Source organism: Anas platyrhynchos, chromosome 5, assembly GCF_047663525.1.
Source record: "Anas platyrhynchos isolate ZD024472 breed Pekin duck chromosome 5, IASCAAS_PekinDuck_T2T, whole genome shotgun sequence".
Classification (NCBI taxonomy): domain Eukaryota; kingdom Metazoa; phylum Chordata; class Aves; order Anseriformes; family Anatidae; genus Anas; species Anas platyrhynchos.
Genome location: NC_092591.1, coordinates 36,432,427 through 36,451,909, shown reverse-complemented (window position 1 = coordinate 36,451,909; position 19,483 = coordinate 36,432,427). Strand labels below are relative to the sequence as shown.

Genomic DNA, 19,483 nt, shown 5'->3' with positions numbered 1-19,483 from the left:
GTGCACTATAGTCCTTAGTCCAAAAATGCCAGACATTTAAAATAAAATTTTCACCATAAATCTGGACTACAGATTCCTCTTTATGCTGATCTGGTGGAAAAATCTAGATATTGCTATAATATACATGATAATAACAATAATAAAATCTATTAGTATCATCTAATCATCTATTAGTATTTTCAGATCCTTTTTCCATACTTTTTCATAAATTTGACAAATTTTAAATCTTGTTAAAAAATTGAAAATATGCTTCTACATAGCATGCTGTAGAGCTATGACATTCAGTAACTGCTTACAAAGCAATCACATAGTAAAGCAAGAGAAAGCTCCTGAGCTAGTTAGATAAAATATCTATCAAATATTGTGGGAATTCTGGCTGTGGGGGCTAGCAGAATAGTTCCAAGTGTTTTAGAAATCCAGTTAACTTGTGCAGTCTCACAGACAGCTTTTTTTTTTTTTTTTCTCACAATAATAAAATACATAGCACTTCTCAGAAGAACCTGTAGGCAAGGTATTGTGAAGCGTCCAGAAAAAAACAGATGTGTTCTCATGAAACGTCAGGTTTGGTGTCACTGTATTTTTGACATACATGTATATCTGATGGTTCAGAAGTGTAACATTTACTGGCATGATCTGGATAATGCTTCTCTACCGTCTCACAAAATGAAGAACCCACTCCCTACCGACTACCTTCCTCCTGAAAGGTTCCTCCCTGGAAACAGTGTGAAGGTTTTATGCCAGGTATATACCTGCATCTCACCAGAATATCCGTTTCTAGCCTGCCTGCATGTCTCAGGTGCATCTTCAATGAAGAGACTGTAAGAGCAATTCTTTTTTCTCTTTGGCTATTACTGGCTGACAGAAGCAAAATGTTCACAAATACCTCTCCCTGAATTGAAGAAAGCATTAGATGAAGGAGTAAAGTAGAGCAAACCATTTATTTACACCTGTTTTAAAAAGTTTACATTTGTAAACAGTTGATATGGAGCATAAAAGCTATACCTACTGTTTGCCTAACTACTTCGAGAGCTCAAAGAGCAAATCAAAAAACTAGCATACCTTACTGCCAGCATTTATTAACTTAAAATAAACAAAGATAACATTTACTCTGTATTTAATAAAATTATATTAGATTATAACTATTCAGAACGTGTTGAATTACTTTGATGAGTTATCAGCTGGCTCTGCTCAAGGGTAATTGGAGATTTTCCCAGGAGCATCCACAGCTACAGCTTTGGAAGAACTACTATCTTCTTCCACGGCACCAACCTTTTTCCCTCCTAAGCCATTCCCCTACTTCCCGTTTAAAATATATGGTAAGGGCAACTCCAAGGACAAAGAGAAAAAGAAAGCTAAATACTGCTACTCCTATTTTTGCTCTCTGAAAAACCTCCTCGGGTGGAGCAGGTCCACTGTCAATGCTACCTCCAAATCCTTCCCACTCACAATCTGGAGGAGCCCATCCATACCTGCAGTGACAGTTCTTACGATTGTTACACACTCCTCTGTTATGGCACTTTGTTACGTTGCAGTCATAGTTCAGCACGGACATATTGGTACATGTCCTTTTGATACAAAGCATGTCACTACCACATGGCGTGCCATCTTCCACAGCCCCTAGGTCAGCTGTAGCCATCCCTACGTGGTAGTCAAGGCCCCAACACTTTTTACCTTCCTCAGGGGTTTGGACTACTGTTATGTGGTTTTGCAAAAAAGGCAACCTGTGTATGTTTTCACACTGTATCCTACCACATAACATATTCTCAATGCTGCATCGTATAAACTGAATATTGTCACGAATACCACAATTTCCGAAACGGTCACCTTCAGTATTCACTATGAAACAATCTAAAGGAGCAACCCTAGCTTGTTTGCCAAAGAGACGCTTGCATTGTTCATCGTGGGAAGTACATTTTCCTCGATAGCAATAGGAACCATCTTTGCAAGGGGTTCCATCTTGCATGTACAAGTCTGGCTGGCACCACGGGGAAGTCCCGTTGCAGTACTCTGGCAGGTCACAGATGCTGGTACTTGCTCTGCACAGTGTTCCTGCTGGACTGACCTGACAGCCCTTGCAACATTTTCCAGAAGCACAAACTGAACCTGCAGTTAATGTACAGTTGGGGTGACAGCAAGGATCCTTTCTGCAGCTTGACCGTGAACCACAGTCACATTGCTCTCCGCTTTCTACTATCTTATTCCCACAGTATTCACGCTTCAAGGTGTAGTAGCTGCCAGGTGCCGGTGGCTGACGCAGGCAGGTACCACCACTCCCAAGCAAGTCAAAGTAGTATTTGTAACTGCAGTCACTGAACGCATCGGTGTCGACTTCGGTTTCATACATAATGCATCTCTTCCGCCTGCATTTGCAGTACGGTTCGTCATGGCGCATCCCAAGATTATGCCCCAGCTCATGGACAAACGTGATAATGAACGAGGACAACTTCTTGTTGGTGAAGGAATCAACTGCTGCTGCCCACTGTCTATCACATATGGACCCCACATATGCCAACCCCAGGCTACTTCCAAAGCTCTGATATGCAAATAAGTGAGCGGTATCGTGGCGCATCCGTGGATACAGGTCTGATTTTCGCCATTTGTTAAAGTCTCCAAGTGCCTTGCTTACAGAGTTAGTGATGTTTATAAAATTACTTTTGGTCCAGATCTCCAGTCCCACAAGGAACAGTTGAACAGAAAGCTGTTCATACAGGGAGTCCCCGATATTGATGACTTCTATGACTTGCCTCAAGACTTCGGATTCATTCCTGCCCGACCTCACAAACCGCACGTTGTCCACGACCACCACTATCTTCACATACCTGATGTGCGTCCACCATTCCTTCAGCATGTACTCGTCGTCCACCAAGGGGGCCTGGAGCCATGGCAGAAAACCCTTTTGGTACTGCAGCTCCTCTGGGGTCAGCCCACAGGTGGGGCCCATGGGGCTGTCAGACGCCTCCATGCGGTAGAGGAAGTGCCGAAAGGCCGGATCGTTGGGGATGGGCTCGATCTCGTAGGTGCCACCTTCCACCCACAGCACCCCACGGAGGCCCCTGCCACAGGTGCCGAGGGCCACCAGGGAGCCGGGGCTTCCCTGCACCTCTCCCTGGTAGAAGCAGTCGTCCTGCACGAAGGGGTGCTCCTCCCGGCGCGCCCCGTCCTCGCCGTAGGTGACCAAGGTGAAGGGCCGGGAGACCAAGCCCCTCCTGGGCCGTAGGCGCAGGATCCGCGGCCGCCCGTCCACCTCCAGCCAGTAGGAGACGGTCAGGGGGTTGGTGTCGGCGCGGGGGCTCAACTGCCGCGGCACCGTCACCCACATGCTGGTGATCTGCAGCGTCCCAGGCTCGCCCCCCTGGGCAGCGGGGCACCCCACCAGCCCCAGCAGCAGCAGCAGCAGCGTCCCCATGGCCACCGCCTGGCGCTGCCCCGTGCCTGGCTTCGTGCGGGGCCCGAGCCTGGAATGGAGCCACCCCCACATCCCCAACTGCCCCTCAGTGCCTGCCCTCCCCCTGCGAGGAACTGAGGCCGAGCGGCAGCATGGCGGCCTCCTTCGCCTCCCGCCTCGGGAAATGGCGCCCCAACACCCGGGGTACATCTCGGAGGGCTGTGAATGTGCCTCAAGACAGCCAGACGCTGCTCTGCCAGCACGTACAGAGGTTTTTGTGGAGGAATAAATAGAATTAGTCCAACACAGGCACGTTCTCAGCTTTTTATAATCCTCATTTTCAAACGGATAGGTATTTCTCCTGTGCAGGTGTAAGAGCTCTGCATAAGGAGGAGCCCCAGCTGAGTTTCACACTCCTAGTCATTTATGTCTGCAGAGAGCAAATAAATCATTTGGTTAGACCACAAGGGGAAAAAAATCTGTTGAAATAGCTCAAAGGTTGGCTTTGGCTTTGTTCGCTTTTTTATTAAAAGATCATTTGTGAGTGAAGATCAGGAACAGTCAATTTTGACTCAACAGAGTGTGAAAAGAGCTTAGGGCCTCAAATGGAAAAGCAAAGAAATGCTGGATAGCAGGACATAACACTCCGTGGTGCCTTTTCATAGCCTGTCTTACTATAGCTAGTGACACACCTACCCACACACACATGAAAAACAGAATAAAGGATGAATCTGATTCCACTAGGGTTGATTGAATAGAAGCAAACTCCTAGCTCCAGGTATAAACCCATAAAGCCTACCAGTTGCTATGTATGTACAGCAATGCGATCAATTACAAATGCCACCAGTGCAGCTGTGGCTTTCCTACATCATGGCCTTTCCAAATGTTTGTGCTTGTTGAGCACAGGGAAGAGGCTGCTTGCATGTGCATCTACCACCTGGCTGCCATCTCAGTGTTAGGGAACTGCTCCATCAAGATACAGCCCTAAGACAGTGACCTGGACTGGGGTAAGGCAGGTTAAGCACAGCACAGCTATGCATGCTTTTTGGCATGTAGTGCTGGGATCCAACACACCAACAGCTGTTATCTTTTAGGAACTCTTTACAACTTTCTTTTCAGCACTGGACACATTTCCATGCATTCATTTTGAGTGTGGCCAGCATTGATAGTGCACACCCAGTAATAAAACACTAGATTAAAGGAATGAAAATAGGAGGATGTCTGCTTCATCAGGATCTTTCTTGATAGCGATAGATAACCATAATTGTACATTGTTTGAAATTGTTTATTACCACTTTACCTAAAAGCAAACAAACTCATGGCCTAAGTTAATCTTAGATTAATTTTCTTATTAGAGTTACCTCTACAACTAAAGAAATTATTTTCTGTGAAGTCTTCTATGTGCAGTTAGCTGTTGAATAATCGTCCACCACTTTTCACACTGGTTTTGCATTCCAGGGCTGTGAACAGTGTCACTTTATGCCTCTTGAAATAAACATAATTCAGACCACAGTAGCTGTAACGGAAAATCCTATTACATAATCCGTGTGCAGTGCTATTTTTAAATTCATACTTCTGCTGTGTGACCATTAATTATAGGACAGCCCATATTAAATCAGTCTCCCAACTTGCTAGATGTACGTCCTACCCCCATAAGGTTCTTACTACATTTTTTCTCTTTTAATATACACATAACTGCACAGTTAGGACTTGAAAGTATCTGGGTTCAACCGTTGAACTCATAAGCACGTTATTTTGGGGGCAGGAACAAGTCAACAGTTTGACACTGCGTTGAGCATCTAAAGCAAGCCCTTTGGCATCAAGAGCACATAAAAAGCAATGACATTTGCATTCAGACTAACAGAACCTTGCACTTCTGTACTCTTATTAAGCGAACAGTAAGTGGGAGGGAGAGAAACATTCCTATTATATGTTAACAAACAGGTTGGAAGAAAAAAAAGGTGACTGACCTTATAGTAGAGAGCATGGAAGAAAGATTGCATCAATCCACAGCTTCTTCAAGAGCAAAAACATTTGTTGAGAAGGTGTAATTGGCTTTCTTAGTATTCTGCAGTTTTCTCTTTTTTTTTTTTTTTCTTCATCTTGTAGTCCCCTAAAAGTTTCAGTGGAGGTGCAAGCTACTATGAAACAATCTCAGCAAGAGCTTTACTTTTTTCTCACTTACCTCCTGTTGGGTCTTTAGGAACAGGGTACAGACACTCAGCAGTCTTGCGGACCACACATTGAAATCCACTGTTCTGGCAGTAAGAAATTAAACCTTCTGATTGTTGGGGTCAATAGTACTACATCATACCCTGTCCCCACCATTCACCCATCCATGAGCCACATTAGGCTGCAGAAGAATACTCATCAAGTGACCACTGGTTTGTTCTGTGTGTGAATACAGGACCAAAATAACACTTGATCAAAAATTCACCACTTTCTCCAAGAACTGTCTAAAATGCCTGATTATCACAATTAAAAATATTGGGGGAAAAAATTAAGAAATATGTCACATCAGCTTTTGTTCAGAAGCCATCTGTCTGCTCAGTGAAGCCACAACCTATTTGCATAACAAATCTTAATTTTCTTCACAGGGAACGCCTCATCTAAAAATAAAGCTCGTATCTATTCCTCGTAAGGGGGTGTCGAGAGGCAGGAGACCTTTTCTCCATTAACACCAGCGACAGGACCCGCAGGAACGGGGTTAAGCTGAGGCAGGGGAAGTTTAGGCTTGACATCAGGAGGGGGTTCTTCACAGAGAGAGTGGTTGCACGCTGGAACAGGCTCCCCAGGGAAGTGGTCACTGCACCGAGCCTGACTGAATTTAAGAAGAGATTGGACTGTGCACTTAGTCACATGGTCTGAACTTTTGGGTAGACCTGTGCGGTGTCAAGAGTTGGACTTGATGATCCTTAAGGGTCCCTTCCAACTCAGGATATTCTATTCTATTCTATGATCTACCCCCCTTTGTCTTTTTCCCATTGCCTATATCCAACTACAGCTTTCTTTGGCAAACAACATGTACAGACTGTCCAAATGACATATAACTTTTTTGACTACCAAAAGGTTACCAAAATAAGAAATATGGAGGCAGGGTGGCAAAGAGGAATGAATGAGCAAAGTGCATCACCTGGTCACACTTTACTTGGTGAAGAGCAGAAAGGACAGTATTTATGTCGCATTTCAGATACCATTAGTTTTGCATAATGAACTGAGATAGCAAAACTCCCTCTCTTCCTGTAACGTGGCCAGTTTTTTGCAAATGTGTGTGCATATGTATATACTCATTTGTATGCCTCTCTGTTCATATGGACATGTATGCAGACATTAATATGTACCTCCAGGCTCTCAGGACAATATTCATATTAGATTTTTTGGTCATTTTTAGTTCCTGCAACTACCTGATTGAAACCTAAAAGCAGAGAAAAATTATAGATCCATTGTACAACCAAATACCTCCTTTATGCAAAAGAAAGTGACACACAGTACAAATTTTGGAACTGCTTCCTTATTTCCTTTCATTTATAAGCTTTACAAATACTGAATGTCCTCTGAAGGACTTTGGACTTCAGTGCTCAGGTTCCAAACAAGAGACACTGTAAAAACACCAGAGAGAAAAAAAAGACTTAGGTTCTCACACACTGAGAAATGTAACTGACTAGGTAACAGTTTAACAGCTTTCTGACAGTATATTACTTGGAGTTTAGCAGTAATAACTGATATAACGTCACTTCAGCAAGTTAATATCAAAGCTCATTTAACTGATAAAATTGAGAGTATCTTGTCAGCAAATAACAGGATCAGAAAAGATTTCAATTCCTGACTCCCAACTACAGTAAGCCTTCAGCACTGCAAGACAGCTAAGAAATTGACACATTCATTGATAATGCTCCCCATTGCTTTATATTATAATCTGTGCTTTTTACAGCTCTTGATTTTTGTTTGTTTTTCAGGAAGAGATCGTTCCCCTCAAAGAGGATTATCATATTCTAATTGTCTTTTTCATGCATGGAAGCCATTTTCTACCCTCTCAATAGCTTAGATGTTGGCACTAAGACTGGATCAGACCAGAAGTCCATCCTTTTTAATGCCCTGTCTGACACCGGCCAATACCTGGTCATCTGCAGAAAGCAAAAACACTGTTACAGGAGGCAACCATGAGGACAGACTGCCCCCTCAAGTTTCACCCTCATCTCTACATAATCATAAACACTGAGCATGAAGTATGATTCATTTCAAATGTTAATTACATTCAGCTTCATTAGCTTGTCCCTGTATACCTGTAATGCAAAACAGAACAAGGTCTCTCCACTTCCCTGCTTACTTTGCAGCACTCATTTAATTTTATAAAGACTCAATATTTGTCTTTTCTTTCCTAAGACACTGAAGTCTTGGTCCTACCAGTGACTTCATGGATTTTTTTCTCCTACTCATATTATTGCCCTTCTTCAAAACCCTGTACTTTGGCAGAATTCATTTTCTGGAATTTGAACTGTACAACATAATTTATTTCAGGGGAAACCCAGTTACTAATAGAATTCTTTACTTGTAGCATGTGTTCCAGCATCTATTTTTGACCATTTTGGCATGCCTTTAGCAATAGGCAAGATATCTTTCCTTTGCTGGTAATTTCAAATCTTTCTTTGATGTGCAAGTAGTTAATTTTCCTCCTAAAAAAAAAAAAAAAAAAAAAAAAAGCTAGATCTTCATTACAGTGCAATCTAGTCATCTTCTTAACTTAAGGTTTTTCCAAATAGCTTCCAGGTTCTTACTGATACGAATAACCACATAGAACTTTAACTGCCTTAACAGCCCTTTCCAAGAACTTTACCTGGATATCAAAAACTCGGTAGGGACTCTTGAATTTCCTCATCACTCGTGCCTCATTTCTGGAGATGTCCCCTTTCCACCACGTGGGTAGACAAGGCTTTGGCTTTGACACTTCTTGAGCTCCTTCCTTTCAAGTAATTTCTTTAATATAAGAAAGAAGCAACATCCTTTTCTTAGTGTATTCATGCTACCTGGTAATTATTCAAGCCTAAATAATTAGTTCTGTCTTGTATTGAGCATTCCAGAATAACTGTTCTCTCTCTCTATATATTGATTTAATAGTTCATACTACCTTATTATCTACTTCCATCAATGTTTCAATAAATAGCTGTTCAAAATTCACCCATGTGATAAATATTTAACCTAATACACACTTAAGTATACTGATATATCAATTCTATTTCTAATATCTGCACCAACAGTGAACAGCTATCAGCTTATTTGTATTTCCTGTTACAGCTGTGGATTACAGGACAAAAATTACATGGGTCTTTCCATCATTCAATAGCTATCCAGTCAGAACTCTTTGATAGTTACTGAACAGAAATAAAGTCTCTCTCATAACCTCAAAATAAATCTGAGGCAACAATCTAAGCCTATCTTAGTCTTCCTTCCTACGTACATTCTATATGCTATGTACAGCCCTTTTTGTCGTTTACTGCAAGAAAGCAGGTTTGGGTAAAGAAAACAAGGATTGCTCTACTGTTTTGACAAAAAAAAAAAAAAAATAAAAAAGAAACCAGCAGTCATTTCTTTGCAATCAATGGTTTCTGTTTTTTTTTTTTCTTCTGCAAGCCAAAAAAATGATTTCTGTAAGCAGCATACCTGAGTAGTAAAGTGCATTACTGTTAGCAGTTCTTCTCCACTGCCCTACCTCCTCAGGTCTAGAAGGCAGATGACTAATCAAGGTGGCAATATGCAGCAAGAAGGTGCTAGAAGCACAGATGAAGAGGTATGTAACTGATATTTGAGTGACAGCGTGGTAAAAAGGAGAAATATAAACAGTCTCACTCTGAGTTTGCAACTGCAAGAAAATTTAGCCTGTTTTATACCATCATAAGTCTCCCTCAGAAGTCTAGATTTTATTATAAAACACTAGCTAAGCCTTCAAGTAAAATAAGCGCCCAAGAATGTATCAGAGGCTTAGAGCAGTTTGGTATCTAATAACACAGACTTGAGTCTCCAGCTATCAAATTTCTGATCTTTATCCCAAGCACACTAAAGGCACAACAATTTATAGCAGACAGCCTAAATCATTTAGTTGGAACTTGCCTTGCTCAAAATAGCACAATATATTCTGATATTTGAGAAAAAAAAATAGTAATGCCAGCACATATGGCATATTTGCTACTAACAAAGTATTTAAGAAAGGCATCGTAGCAGCCATCATTTTATTTGCTGAGGATTCAGATTTTTTTAATAAAAGTTTTTTCTTTTTACATAGGAAACCAAGACAGAAGGGAGGCAGGGGTTTGTAGCTTTCAGAAGGCTGCAAAATACATCCCTGTAAGACCTATTCCCAGGAGTCAACATCCAAAACAGGACAAATACTGAGAACACCTTCTTTGAGGCAACTCACATCCTCCATTAAAATTTTTGTGACAGGCTTCTACAGAAAAAGCTGTTACAGGGACTTCAATCCCTGAATTGTCAGTCTTAGTTGAAGAGCTTAAATATGAAGAAAGGGGAGCAGGAATCTGCAGTTTTCCAGCTACTAATCCAGACGTGTAACAACTTCTCCCTTCACTGCAGTCTCATCCGTTTTTCAGGTGGTCCTTTAGCGCTAGCAGTCTGCTGAGCATTCTTTACAGTCTCTTTTTCCTCTTGCTTGACAGCTTCAGGGGCTGGTTCTGGTTCCTTCTTGATTTGATCCACTTAAGAATTAACAGCAAAACAGTGTTAAACCTCCAATTTCCATTCCTAAAATATTCTTCAGAGTACTTAGAAAATATTGTTGATTTCAAAGGGACAAAAATAATTACAAAGGCTTAAGAACAACCATGGACTAAACTCACACCTATACAGATTTTAAAAAGTGGAATGGTTTGAAATCTAGTTCATGCTTTTCCTGTTTCAAGGTTCCTAAAGAAGATCACCTAAAAGCCTTCACATGCTTTCCTAAGCTTGTAGCACTTTGCTAAAATCACTAGGATGCCAGACTGACCGAACTATTCCTTCCCTTTTACCCTTTCCCTACCTGGTGCTTTCAAAGACCATTTCCTGCATTTGGACTGGTAGGCAATACAGTTTGTACAGATGAAAAGGGCAAGACATTTTCAAGATAGGGAGCAGAATACTCGTTTCTTCAATTTCACTCTGGCTGTCAGAGAGAGCTCTGCTCTTACCTAGTACTTTGCACAGCGGGGCAATGCCAGAATCCCTAAGCACCTCAGTAGAAATGGTGAGGAGCTCATAGAGCAACTGAAAGACACTGCTACATATAGCCTTTTTTTTTAATATAATAAATATTTTGTGGTAATATTAGAATTTTACCTGGGATAGGTTTTTCTCCAGGCTTTTGCTGTGGAGAAAGAAAAAAAAAACAGAAAATCAGTGGAATCAGTCATAGTTCTTGACCCTTCCTAGTATTCGCTTAAGAATACACACCAAGCAATGTCCTGTTACACGTGAGTTGAGGGTAGAAGGGAGGGCTGTTGAACACATCACTAAATACACTTTAAAAAATTAAGCTGATTTTGTTTAAACAAAAATATTCATTTTTTAATGTTGTTTTTCCCCTGACAGCTGAAAAGAACTAAATCAAAATATGCTCAGATATCCCGTCCTTCCCAATATCTGAAGAGCAGTTTTTCAAGTTGTTATAAAATCATTTTCATTGCTGCCAACCAGAAGACTTGATAGAACAAAGGGCTATTAGAGATTACCAGAGGTAAATCACATCAGCCTCACAGAATGCTGAGAATTTCCATGCTGATTAATGGGCATCCAGAACAATGGAGTAACTAAAACACAATAGCTGCGGTGGTTTGATTCAGCTCACAAAGCAGGAAACTGGAAGCAGCAGCAAAATCTGATAGCTGACAAAAACAGACCTTCTATAAATAGGTAAGGAATTTGTACAGTAACATTTGCCCTTGCAGTTTTGCCAAGGTCTTGGTAACTCCTGTAATTACAGAGGGGAATCCCACACACAAATCAAAGGCTTCCTTGTCAAATTTACTACCTAGCTTGCCTTACCATCATAGAAAGCCAAGAAGATTCCCGCTGTCAGTTTCAGCTGTTCAAGTACTTATGACTGCATTAAGTTCAGAGTAAGTTACAGTAACACTGCAGCTTTTAAGCATCATACCTGAACAAATTTGGGTGGAAACTTTTGTCTTAGGTCTAGAAGCAAAGCATCTACCCGTTGCCTTTGGAAAATAGAACTTGGTTCTTCTTTCTTCTTGGCTTTTGGTTTAGCTTTCTCTGCAAGCACAAAAATGTAAGAGGAAGCTACATTAAAAGTTCTGTTCTCTTAGCAATTCTCTGTTGTACAAGTTGGTATGTCTCTCTCCTCTGAACTTCATCTCCATTTTTCTCTTTGACATATGCTGCTTGTTTTTTTTGGTGGAAGACAAAATGATTTTTTACCTCAAAACAAAATGGTTTGGCTTCTGAAAGCCTACTTCAGTTCCCAGTGGGTTGAAGTTGAGTCCATTTTCTTGACAGATAGCTTACCATTATCATCTTCCACCCATGCCTCAACGTCTACACACACCAGCACAGAATAACAAGAACCCTTCCACCTGGCAGGGAGCACCAACTTACCCTTCAGTCAGAACAGGCACTTAACCTCATCCCTACACCACCACCATGCACTGCCTCAAACTCTTCCTTCTCACCTTTCCCTGTATTACCCTCCCTCTCTCCCAAGGCACACAGGAGCAACCAGGAATCCTACCTCGTTCCTCTTGATCTTTGAAATGCCACCAATAGCCTTTTGATGGGTGATAGCGACAGTAGGACATAGCTTCTTCAAAAGCAGACTGAATTCCATGCACTGCAGTGAGCTTTCAGAATGAGACAATATAAGGCAGTCTTCAGAATTTAGGAAGAAAGTACAGTACAATTTTTTTATGTGTGGATTTTAAAATTAGTATTCTATATGCCTTTTTGTTCTGAGAAAGAAACTTGGGACAGCTAGTTTCAGACCAAGAACATAATCCTTGTAACAGGATCCTGTACAACTGAGGTTGGTGTCTTTTTTTCTTAACTTACAGATAAAAACTTGCAAAAACAGCTGTTTACCAGGACAAAAGAAGAAATTAAAACAAACTTGAGTGTTTAATTTAAAGAGAAATCCGTACTAACTTAAAAACAGAAGTTTCATTTAAAGAGAAATTTCACATTACTTTAACATGAACATCTGAAGTTCAACACGTTTAATTACTGTTTCAAATGTATTTGTCACTTAATTTTTCTTTTGATTGTTTGAACCTCACATTCTGCCAATTGTCTACCTTCAGTTATTCTGATCCCTCAATCCTTAAGGAATGCATCCTGCCTTCTACACCACACTGCACTCTTCCAAGATCTTACATTTCCACACTGAATGCACACCACATTACCCACTGGCATTGGCTTTAACTTACTGCATACTATTTAGGGTGGAAGAAAGGGGGGAGAAAATGGTGCAGTATTGTAGTAGAGTGAAGGAAGGATTTAAAAAGCCTAGGGAATGATCAAAAATAAAAGCAGATACAAACTGATATATCAAATGTACAGAAGACTTACAACTCTGGAATTAATGACAGACCCTAGATCAGGTGCCTGATAAATCACTCCAGCAATAATGTAGTAGTCAGCCAGTGGAATAACTGTGGGGAGAAAAAAACAGATATGCAGGATCAGTTTAAAGCTCTGGCTGACGACCGTATATTTGTTGAATTTCAGTAGTAACAGTTGAAATTGCAATATCCATTTCACCACGAAGTTTCATCTTCTAAGTCTTTCCTCAAAGGCGCTTTATTTGAACCCTTCCCAAAAGGGATAAGGGGAAAAACCCCAACGTCTGCTTTACAGAGAGAAAAGCATCAGATTTAAGTCCTCTCCTATTGCAAGCAAATAATTGAACTTGCAAGAGTTGGGATATTCAGGGCTAATACACTGGAATTGCACTGGAAGTAGCATCAGTCTCTGCTACTGGTAGAAATCCACAACAACAAAAAATCTCATTCTTCTGGGGTCAGCTTTTTACAGCCTGTGCAATCTTATCAGCTAAATTTACATTTCCCAAGCCCAATGACAGCTAAGCATGTGCACAGCATGCCTTTCTAAGCTAGTAACATTCTGCCAAAAAAAAAAAAAAAAAAAAAAAAGAAGAAGAAGAAACCCACAACCTTCCAAAGCAGCCATTTGCTAAATCAGGTTTGGGACAACCTCTATTAACGGATCAAAAATTCCTCTTCATTAGAGCTGCAGTGCAGAGAAAGATCTCAATTGTCTCCATAACGTTCTGCCAAGCATTCTGCAGTTGAGAAGCTATCATGATGCTGCCTGCTTCCCATTCCCAAGACTCTTGCCTGTGCACAGGTCTGTTCTGGCTCCTCCATCTGATTTAACTCATTCTTTCACAACCTTTTTACTTACAGGACCCAATTCCTCCAGTACTTGCATTTTACAAAACTTGGACACCTGCCCTAATTAACAGACCAAGACAGCTGGGTGCATATTGCAGCCAGTACCCACTTCTAAAAAGAAAGAGGAGTTCCTTCTCAGCGTTTCCTTAGAAGTGGTGAAAGACACAGAACAGCAGCTTTACCGCCTCCCAGCTCTGTACCCAAGCCACCTACTTTCCTGGACAGACAACTATCCCTAATCATTGGGTCTATTTTTTTTTTCCAGAAAACTTTAACCACTTCAAATGGGCTAAGTCTTGGCTTAAAGAATTTGAAGTATTTTTTTTTTTTTAAACACAGAGAAATCCTAAGACAGACCTGCACTAGTCCTCCCTGATTACTCAACACTAGCTGTGAAGTCATTACAATTTAGTTTCCCACGTCTCAAATACACTAATATTTGTACCACGATAAGACATATGGGTAACATTTGAGCCAGGGAACTATGTGATTCAAACAAGGTGTCTAGCACAAACTGTACAATCACAATGGGAAAAACATCACTGAAGTCCCAGTTAAGTTCCACCATATGCACATTACTACAGCAGAAGTCTGAAAACCCCTGTTGTGGAAGCCACAAATCTACTCTTGATTTAAGTGTCTAAACAGGAACTTTAGGGGTGCGTGACATTTCCATATGCACCTTTGGAAAGCTAGATTCAAAATGTTTATTAAAGGAACAACTGGAAAATCCATTACAGGAGGAACCATGTATGTTCTTTTTCAGTACAGATACACGCAAATAAGAATCTTATCAGAATATCTGATACACGCAAATAAGAAGCATTGCTACATAACTCAAAGTCCTATACAAGAGCAAAATGCAAATGCAGTGTCTAAGTCACTAAACAAAAACAACTTTAGAAAACAACTAGCATTAACCCTGCTCTTCTTTTCTGTAAGGTTTACCCGGAAATAACCTGAAGTATTTTACATGTATACGGAGTAAACAGAGAAGACATTTCAATATCCATTGAATTGTGTTTGCTTTTTTAATTAATTGCACATGCACAGCTAACAAATTTAAGGTTAAAAAGGAATACTGAATCCAGCTGCCTGCAAAGGAGAGAAAAGCTAAAGGTATTTCATTCAAAACTTGGAAAGGTCTAATGATTTCAAAAATATAAAGATCTCAGAAGAACAACCAAAAGAAGTATCTGAAGCATCTCATGGTCATTTTTTAGAAAGGTTGTCTTCCACTGACAAGATCCTACTCAGCAGTTCACCCAAACTATAGCCGAAGGCGAAAATAGTGCAGAATGAATAAATGACAAAAACAGGAATGATCCCTCTCCCTGACCAATGGAGATCATGGTACTCCTCCTCAAAAATACATAAATAAATAAATAAATACTAGCCACTTCAGATGATTAGCTCTAATTAAGCTAATGATATCATTAGCCTTATATTTAAATAAAACAAAAAATCCTGGCTAGCCAAACATGTAAATAAGACGTGGTACATGAACACACACACCGCAGGGTAGCTCGTTCTCAGTGCACTCTTCACATTTCACCACGAGATGGCAATCCCTGCTCTGAACACACCAGAGGTCACCCTGCTAGACATAGTTAACTCCACCCCACCTCTGATACAAAGCCTCCTAACCTTATACTTAGGTTTAAGATAACAACAGAAAAGAGGAGCCAGAAGTGCTCAAACAAATTAGAAACAGATAAAAGGGATTAATTGACTGGCCTTCTCGAGAGTGGCAAGAAGCAAGCGACCTTACCTTGTGTTGGAGATTGCCTTTGCTGCTTTCGGATAATGAAGAGAATGGGCTCTTGAGCATGAAGAAGAATGTACTCCACTCCAACCATCTGGCTGAAATAGAAACAACCAGAATAAAAATCTTTCTCAAAGCAAAATCTGTGGGATGTGAAGAGCTATCAAGGGTCTGGCAGCACAGGGATAAATGCTTTGGAAGCTTATTGATAATGCTCAGTAAATAAAGGCACAGGATTTCCTGAGCTAGCTATTAAAACCTACCTGCGTATAAAAAGGGAATTGCAACACCTCACACATCCGAGCTGAACACATTAGCAGACAAATAACGAGCAAGAAAGATGACACAATCTATTAACACAAAGATGTCATCTAAACACAGAAACAAAGGACCAGTGTTTGATGTGACCATCTGTGTCTCTCACTTGAAAGCCTCTCTGCAAGCACATCCAAACACAAGTGGCTTTACCAATGAACTTTTAGCTCAGCTTGCACACTTCTTATCACATTGTAGTCTTTAAATAGTTCGCGAATATCTCACTTGTGCTCAGTGTAGCAGATGGGAAACTGCAAAGAAAGTTAACTTGCACATGCTGCAATCCCATCACACAACCATCTGTGATCAGTTTATTTACAACACTCAATACTTTTATTATCCGTACTAAAAAGCCAGCTCCTCGGAGGAATTCTGTACTAATTATGGCAAGGAGGCAATGGAACATGGAATCGCAAACTACTTATGAATGCAAAGTATCCCCTAACATAAACCCTACTGACCATAGAAAAAACACTTAAAAGATGTTACCACTGCCCAGTTTCCATTGAGCTGGGACAATGAAAGAAGACAGATTTTCTAATTAGAAATTTCTAAAAGGTGATTTACTAGAATCTCAGGATATAGCTAGAATCCTTCACGCTCAATACTCCTTGAAATGGCATGGTGGCATGAAAGGAAGTAGAAGGCACCTAAGTATTCTAATTAAAAGAAGAAGCTGGGCTCCCTGGCAAGCAGTGGGACTACAAAGCACAGAACATGATGTTTCCAGCATGCTTCTGTTCAACTATCAAAGCCTCTGGATGGAGGGACAAATGACGCTAGTGGGAAGCAGTTCCAGATTGCAACTTACTTCAGATGGTCCAAGGTCATCCGCTGCATTTTGACAACTTCATTATTACATGTTCGGTCGTAGAACGGGTTACTTCGCTCCGAGAAGTAGTCCAACACACTCCCATTGTTTAGGATTGGAATCCAGGAACTGTCCACCCAGGAAATTCCCAAGAGGTTATCTGGGAAGAGTAACTTACAGTGAGTACCAAAGCAGGCAGGAACACTGCAAACATCTCCAAGAGTAGATTGCCATCAGTTAATGATTACAGCAGCCCCCCACAAACCAGTTTGAATTAAAAATGCATTTTAGAGTTCAAATCATAACTGGTATCCTTTAGCCTTCTGCAGTTCTACTCTACATACACAACAGAAATACAATCTTGTTTAATTATTGCATTTTGCTTTTCTTCACTACTAGCTGCTGGTATACCTTTAACATCTCAAAAATGGAGCAGGGTGCTTGCACGCAGGCATGTGAACACATGCACGCATGGGTTGGTGGGAGTTGGTTAACTTACACTGCGTATCATCTTAAACCTACTTAGTAGTATCATATAGATTTATTTTAGGAACAACAGCATTTGCTGAGTAGAGAGAATAACAAAGGCATTGATGAAACCTACATCTTTGGTAAGCTGAATTTACTGAACTCAGCTAGAATCTATTACTGGGGGAAAAAAAGTGAGAAACATTACACTAAATCTGAGCCTGGTAACATTTAAAACAGCTTATTTCTGAGAAAAAATAGTTTCCAAGCCCTAAACCATGGTACTGAAAAGTAAAACATTACAGAGATCTATATAATGAAACAAAATAGCGGTGTTGTTAACATTTCTACAATGTTATGCTATTAAAATAAATCTCTGTGATATCACAGCATCTGATACCATTATGTTTCAAAAATGATTGTGTTTGATGCTGGGGAAATAAACCAAAAAAACAACACACCAGAAAATAAAGATACTAACTTTGGTCCCATGTTTCCCAGCATTCACAAACAACAGATTCTACAGCAATTTGCCAAATACTCTGTGGCAAATTACTTACTCAGTATCTCAGGGCTTACAGAAATCTAACTATGCAGGTATTCACAACCACACAGAAAAAGCAAGCTTTATAAATGAAATACACTCTGTAACATGGAAATCTTTACATGCCAGGTATGTTTCTATACATGTGGGGACATCTGAATTTAAGTCATTGAATTTTACAATCACACTGCAGCAAAATTATGTTCCTCAAGTACTTGAATTGTCAAAGTTAAAGACAGACCAAAGAAACCAGAGTCAGCAACTGGTTCTATAGCCAACAAATCTGCTAACATGAGGCACCCTGAAATTCAGCTATTTTAATTCTGGTAACAGCAAGCAATTCATGAGACATGAGAAAGCAGGCAACAAAGGGATGTGATGCTTAGAATTAAAAAACAACAAAATGTAAGTGATGAGAAGCCACCACAGACTGAATAACAACTGGGAACTCCCTTCTCACAGGAACCACTCCTCCACTTGCACACATTATCTGCCAACTCAACACTCCACTGTGAATGTTTTACTTCTGCAGAAGCTCTTTACGTCCGAGGATGGCCAGCTCAGTTCCAAAACGTCAGCTCATACACTGTTTGATAGCTGCTCCTCAGGGCAGCTGCTAAGTAACACTGCCTGCCCCACAAGCCAGGAAAAAACGCAAGATAATAATCACAAGTAAATCGCTTTGCCCTGTCAATCTCAGGCTTGCCAGCCTAACTACTTCATAGAACAGGGGGCATTCATATTTTTTTTTTCCACATACACCATTATCTTCCCTAAAAAAAAAAAAAAAAAGGAATCTCAGTACATAGCATGCACCTTTATTAAGCGCTTAAGCTGTAGTAGCGTTGATTATCCTAAATGCAATTTAAAACCAAAGACAAACTTTCCTTCCCAACAAAATCAAAGCCTTAAGCACTTGCATTCTTGCCATAATACACCCTCCTATTACATTTCAAATATTCTTGCTTGTGTGGATTGCTCTCAAAGGGGCTCTGAGCTGAGCTCCCGATGACAGGCACAGACCGATCAACAAACGACAAAACTGGATGTAAGGGTGTGCTCTAAGGCTCAGCCCCCGCACCTGCTCAATGCCAAGCATCCCAACTGCTCTCAGACCCAGCAGGGCTGCTCTTGGTGGGGTCCCCCCCCCATCCCCACCTCCTCAGCAACTCACCCGCCCAGACGCAACCCGTCGTTTACCTTTCACCCTCCCGCTCCCCGGAGCGCTCTCTTCGTGTCCCCATGCCGGAACCCCCACCCAACCCCCTCCCGTTCCAGAAGGGCTCCGCGGCTTCCCCCCTGATCCCCCCAGACCCCCTGATCCCCCGTTCCCCCGTCCCGGCCGCACCTCTCACATCCACGGCCGCCATGGCGCCGCCTCAGCGAGGCCCGGAAGCGGCGGCGGCGGGAGGAGCGCCCCGCCAGGCCGGGCGGTGCTGGCGCGGATGGCGGCGGCCCCGCTGCGTGAGGGGGCTGGAGGCCGCCACATGCCGTTGCCTCGGATTGCCGTCCTAAGGGCTGGCCGTGGGGGTTATGGGGTGAAGAGCTGAATTCAGCAGGTGGAAAAATAGGATCACGGAGTCATTAAGGATAGGAAAGAACTCCAAGATCCTCTGGTCATCAATCATCCCCTACCGCCAATGTCACCCACTAAAGCATGTCCCTAAGCACCACGTCCAACCTTTCCTTGAACACCCCCAGGGACGGTGACTCCAACACCTCCCTGGGCAACCCGTCCCAATGCCTGACTGCTCTGAGCAGAAATGTCTCCTCATTTCCAACC

At 41.5% G+C, this 19,483-nt stretch overlaps 2 protein-coding genes across 2 annotated transcripts; both read right to left on the bottom strand.

Annotated features, from left to right (window-relative positions):
* Window positions 1-919: 919 nt before the first annotated feature.
* Window positions 920-9,456, bottom strand: LOC101795725 (disintegrin and metalloproteinase domain-containing protein 20). Its single transcript, XM_072038831.1, has 2 exons — window positions 8,220-9,456; window positions 920-8,058 (listed from the first exon to the last, which is right to left on the bottom strand). Exon 2 carries the CDS (start codon window positions 3,593-3,595, stop codon window positions 1,247-1,249), a length of 2,349 nt encoding a protein of 782 aa, XP_071894932.1. The 5' UTR covers window positions 3,596-8,058; window positions 8,220-9,456; the 3' UTR covers window positions 920-1,246.
* A 139-nt stretch (window positions 9,457-9,595) lies between these two features.
* On the bottom strand, window positions 9,596-19,202 carry MED6 (mediator complex subunit 6). Its single transcript, XM_027458650.3, has 8 exons — window positions 19,049-19,202; window positions 16,689-16,848; window positions 15,569-15,660; window positions 12,953-13,035; window positions 12,120-12,228; window positions 11,529-11,644; window positions 10,712-10,739; window positions 9,596-10,092 (listed from the first exon to the last, which is right to left on the bottom strand). Exons 1-8 carry the CDS (start codon window positions 19,068-19,070, stop codon window positions 9,962-9,964), a joined length of 741 nt encoding a protein of 246 aa, XP_027314451.1. The 5' UTR covers window positions 19,071-19,202; the 3' UTR covers window positions 9,596-9,961.
* Between the last annotated feature and the right edge of the window lie 281 nt (window positions 19,203-19,483).

Coding starts and splice junctions, on each gene's coding strand:
- LOC101795725 (XM_072038831.1), bottom strand. CDS start 3,595: ATGTACCCCGGGTGTTGGGGCGCCATTTCCCGAGGCGGGAGGCGAAGG.
- MED6 (XM_027458650.3), bottom strand. CDS start 19,070: ATGGCGGCCGTGGATGTGAGAG. Junction 15,661..16,688: donor ATGACCTTGGACCATCTGAA/GTAAGTTGCAAT, acceptor TTTCTATTTCAG/CCAGATGGTTGGAGTGGAGT. Junction 10,093..10,711: donor TGGAGAAAAACCTATCCCAG/GTAAAATTCTAA, acceptor TTAATTCTTAAG/TGGATCAAATCAAGAAGGAA.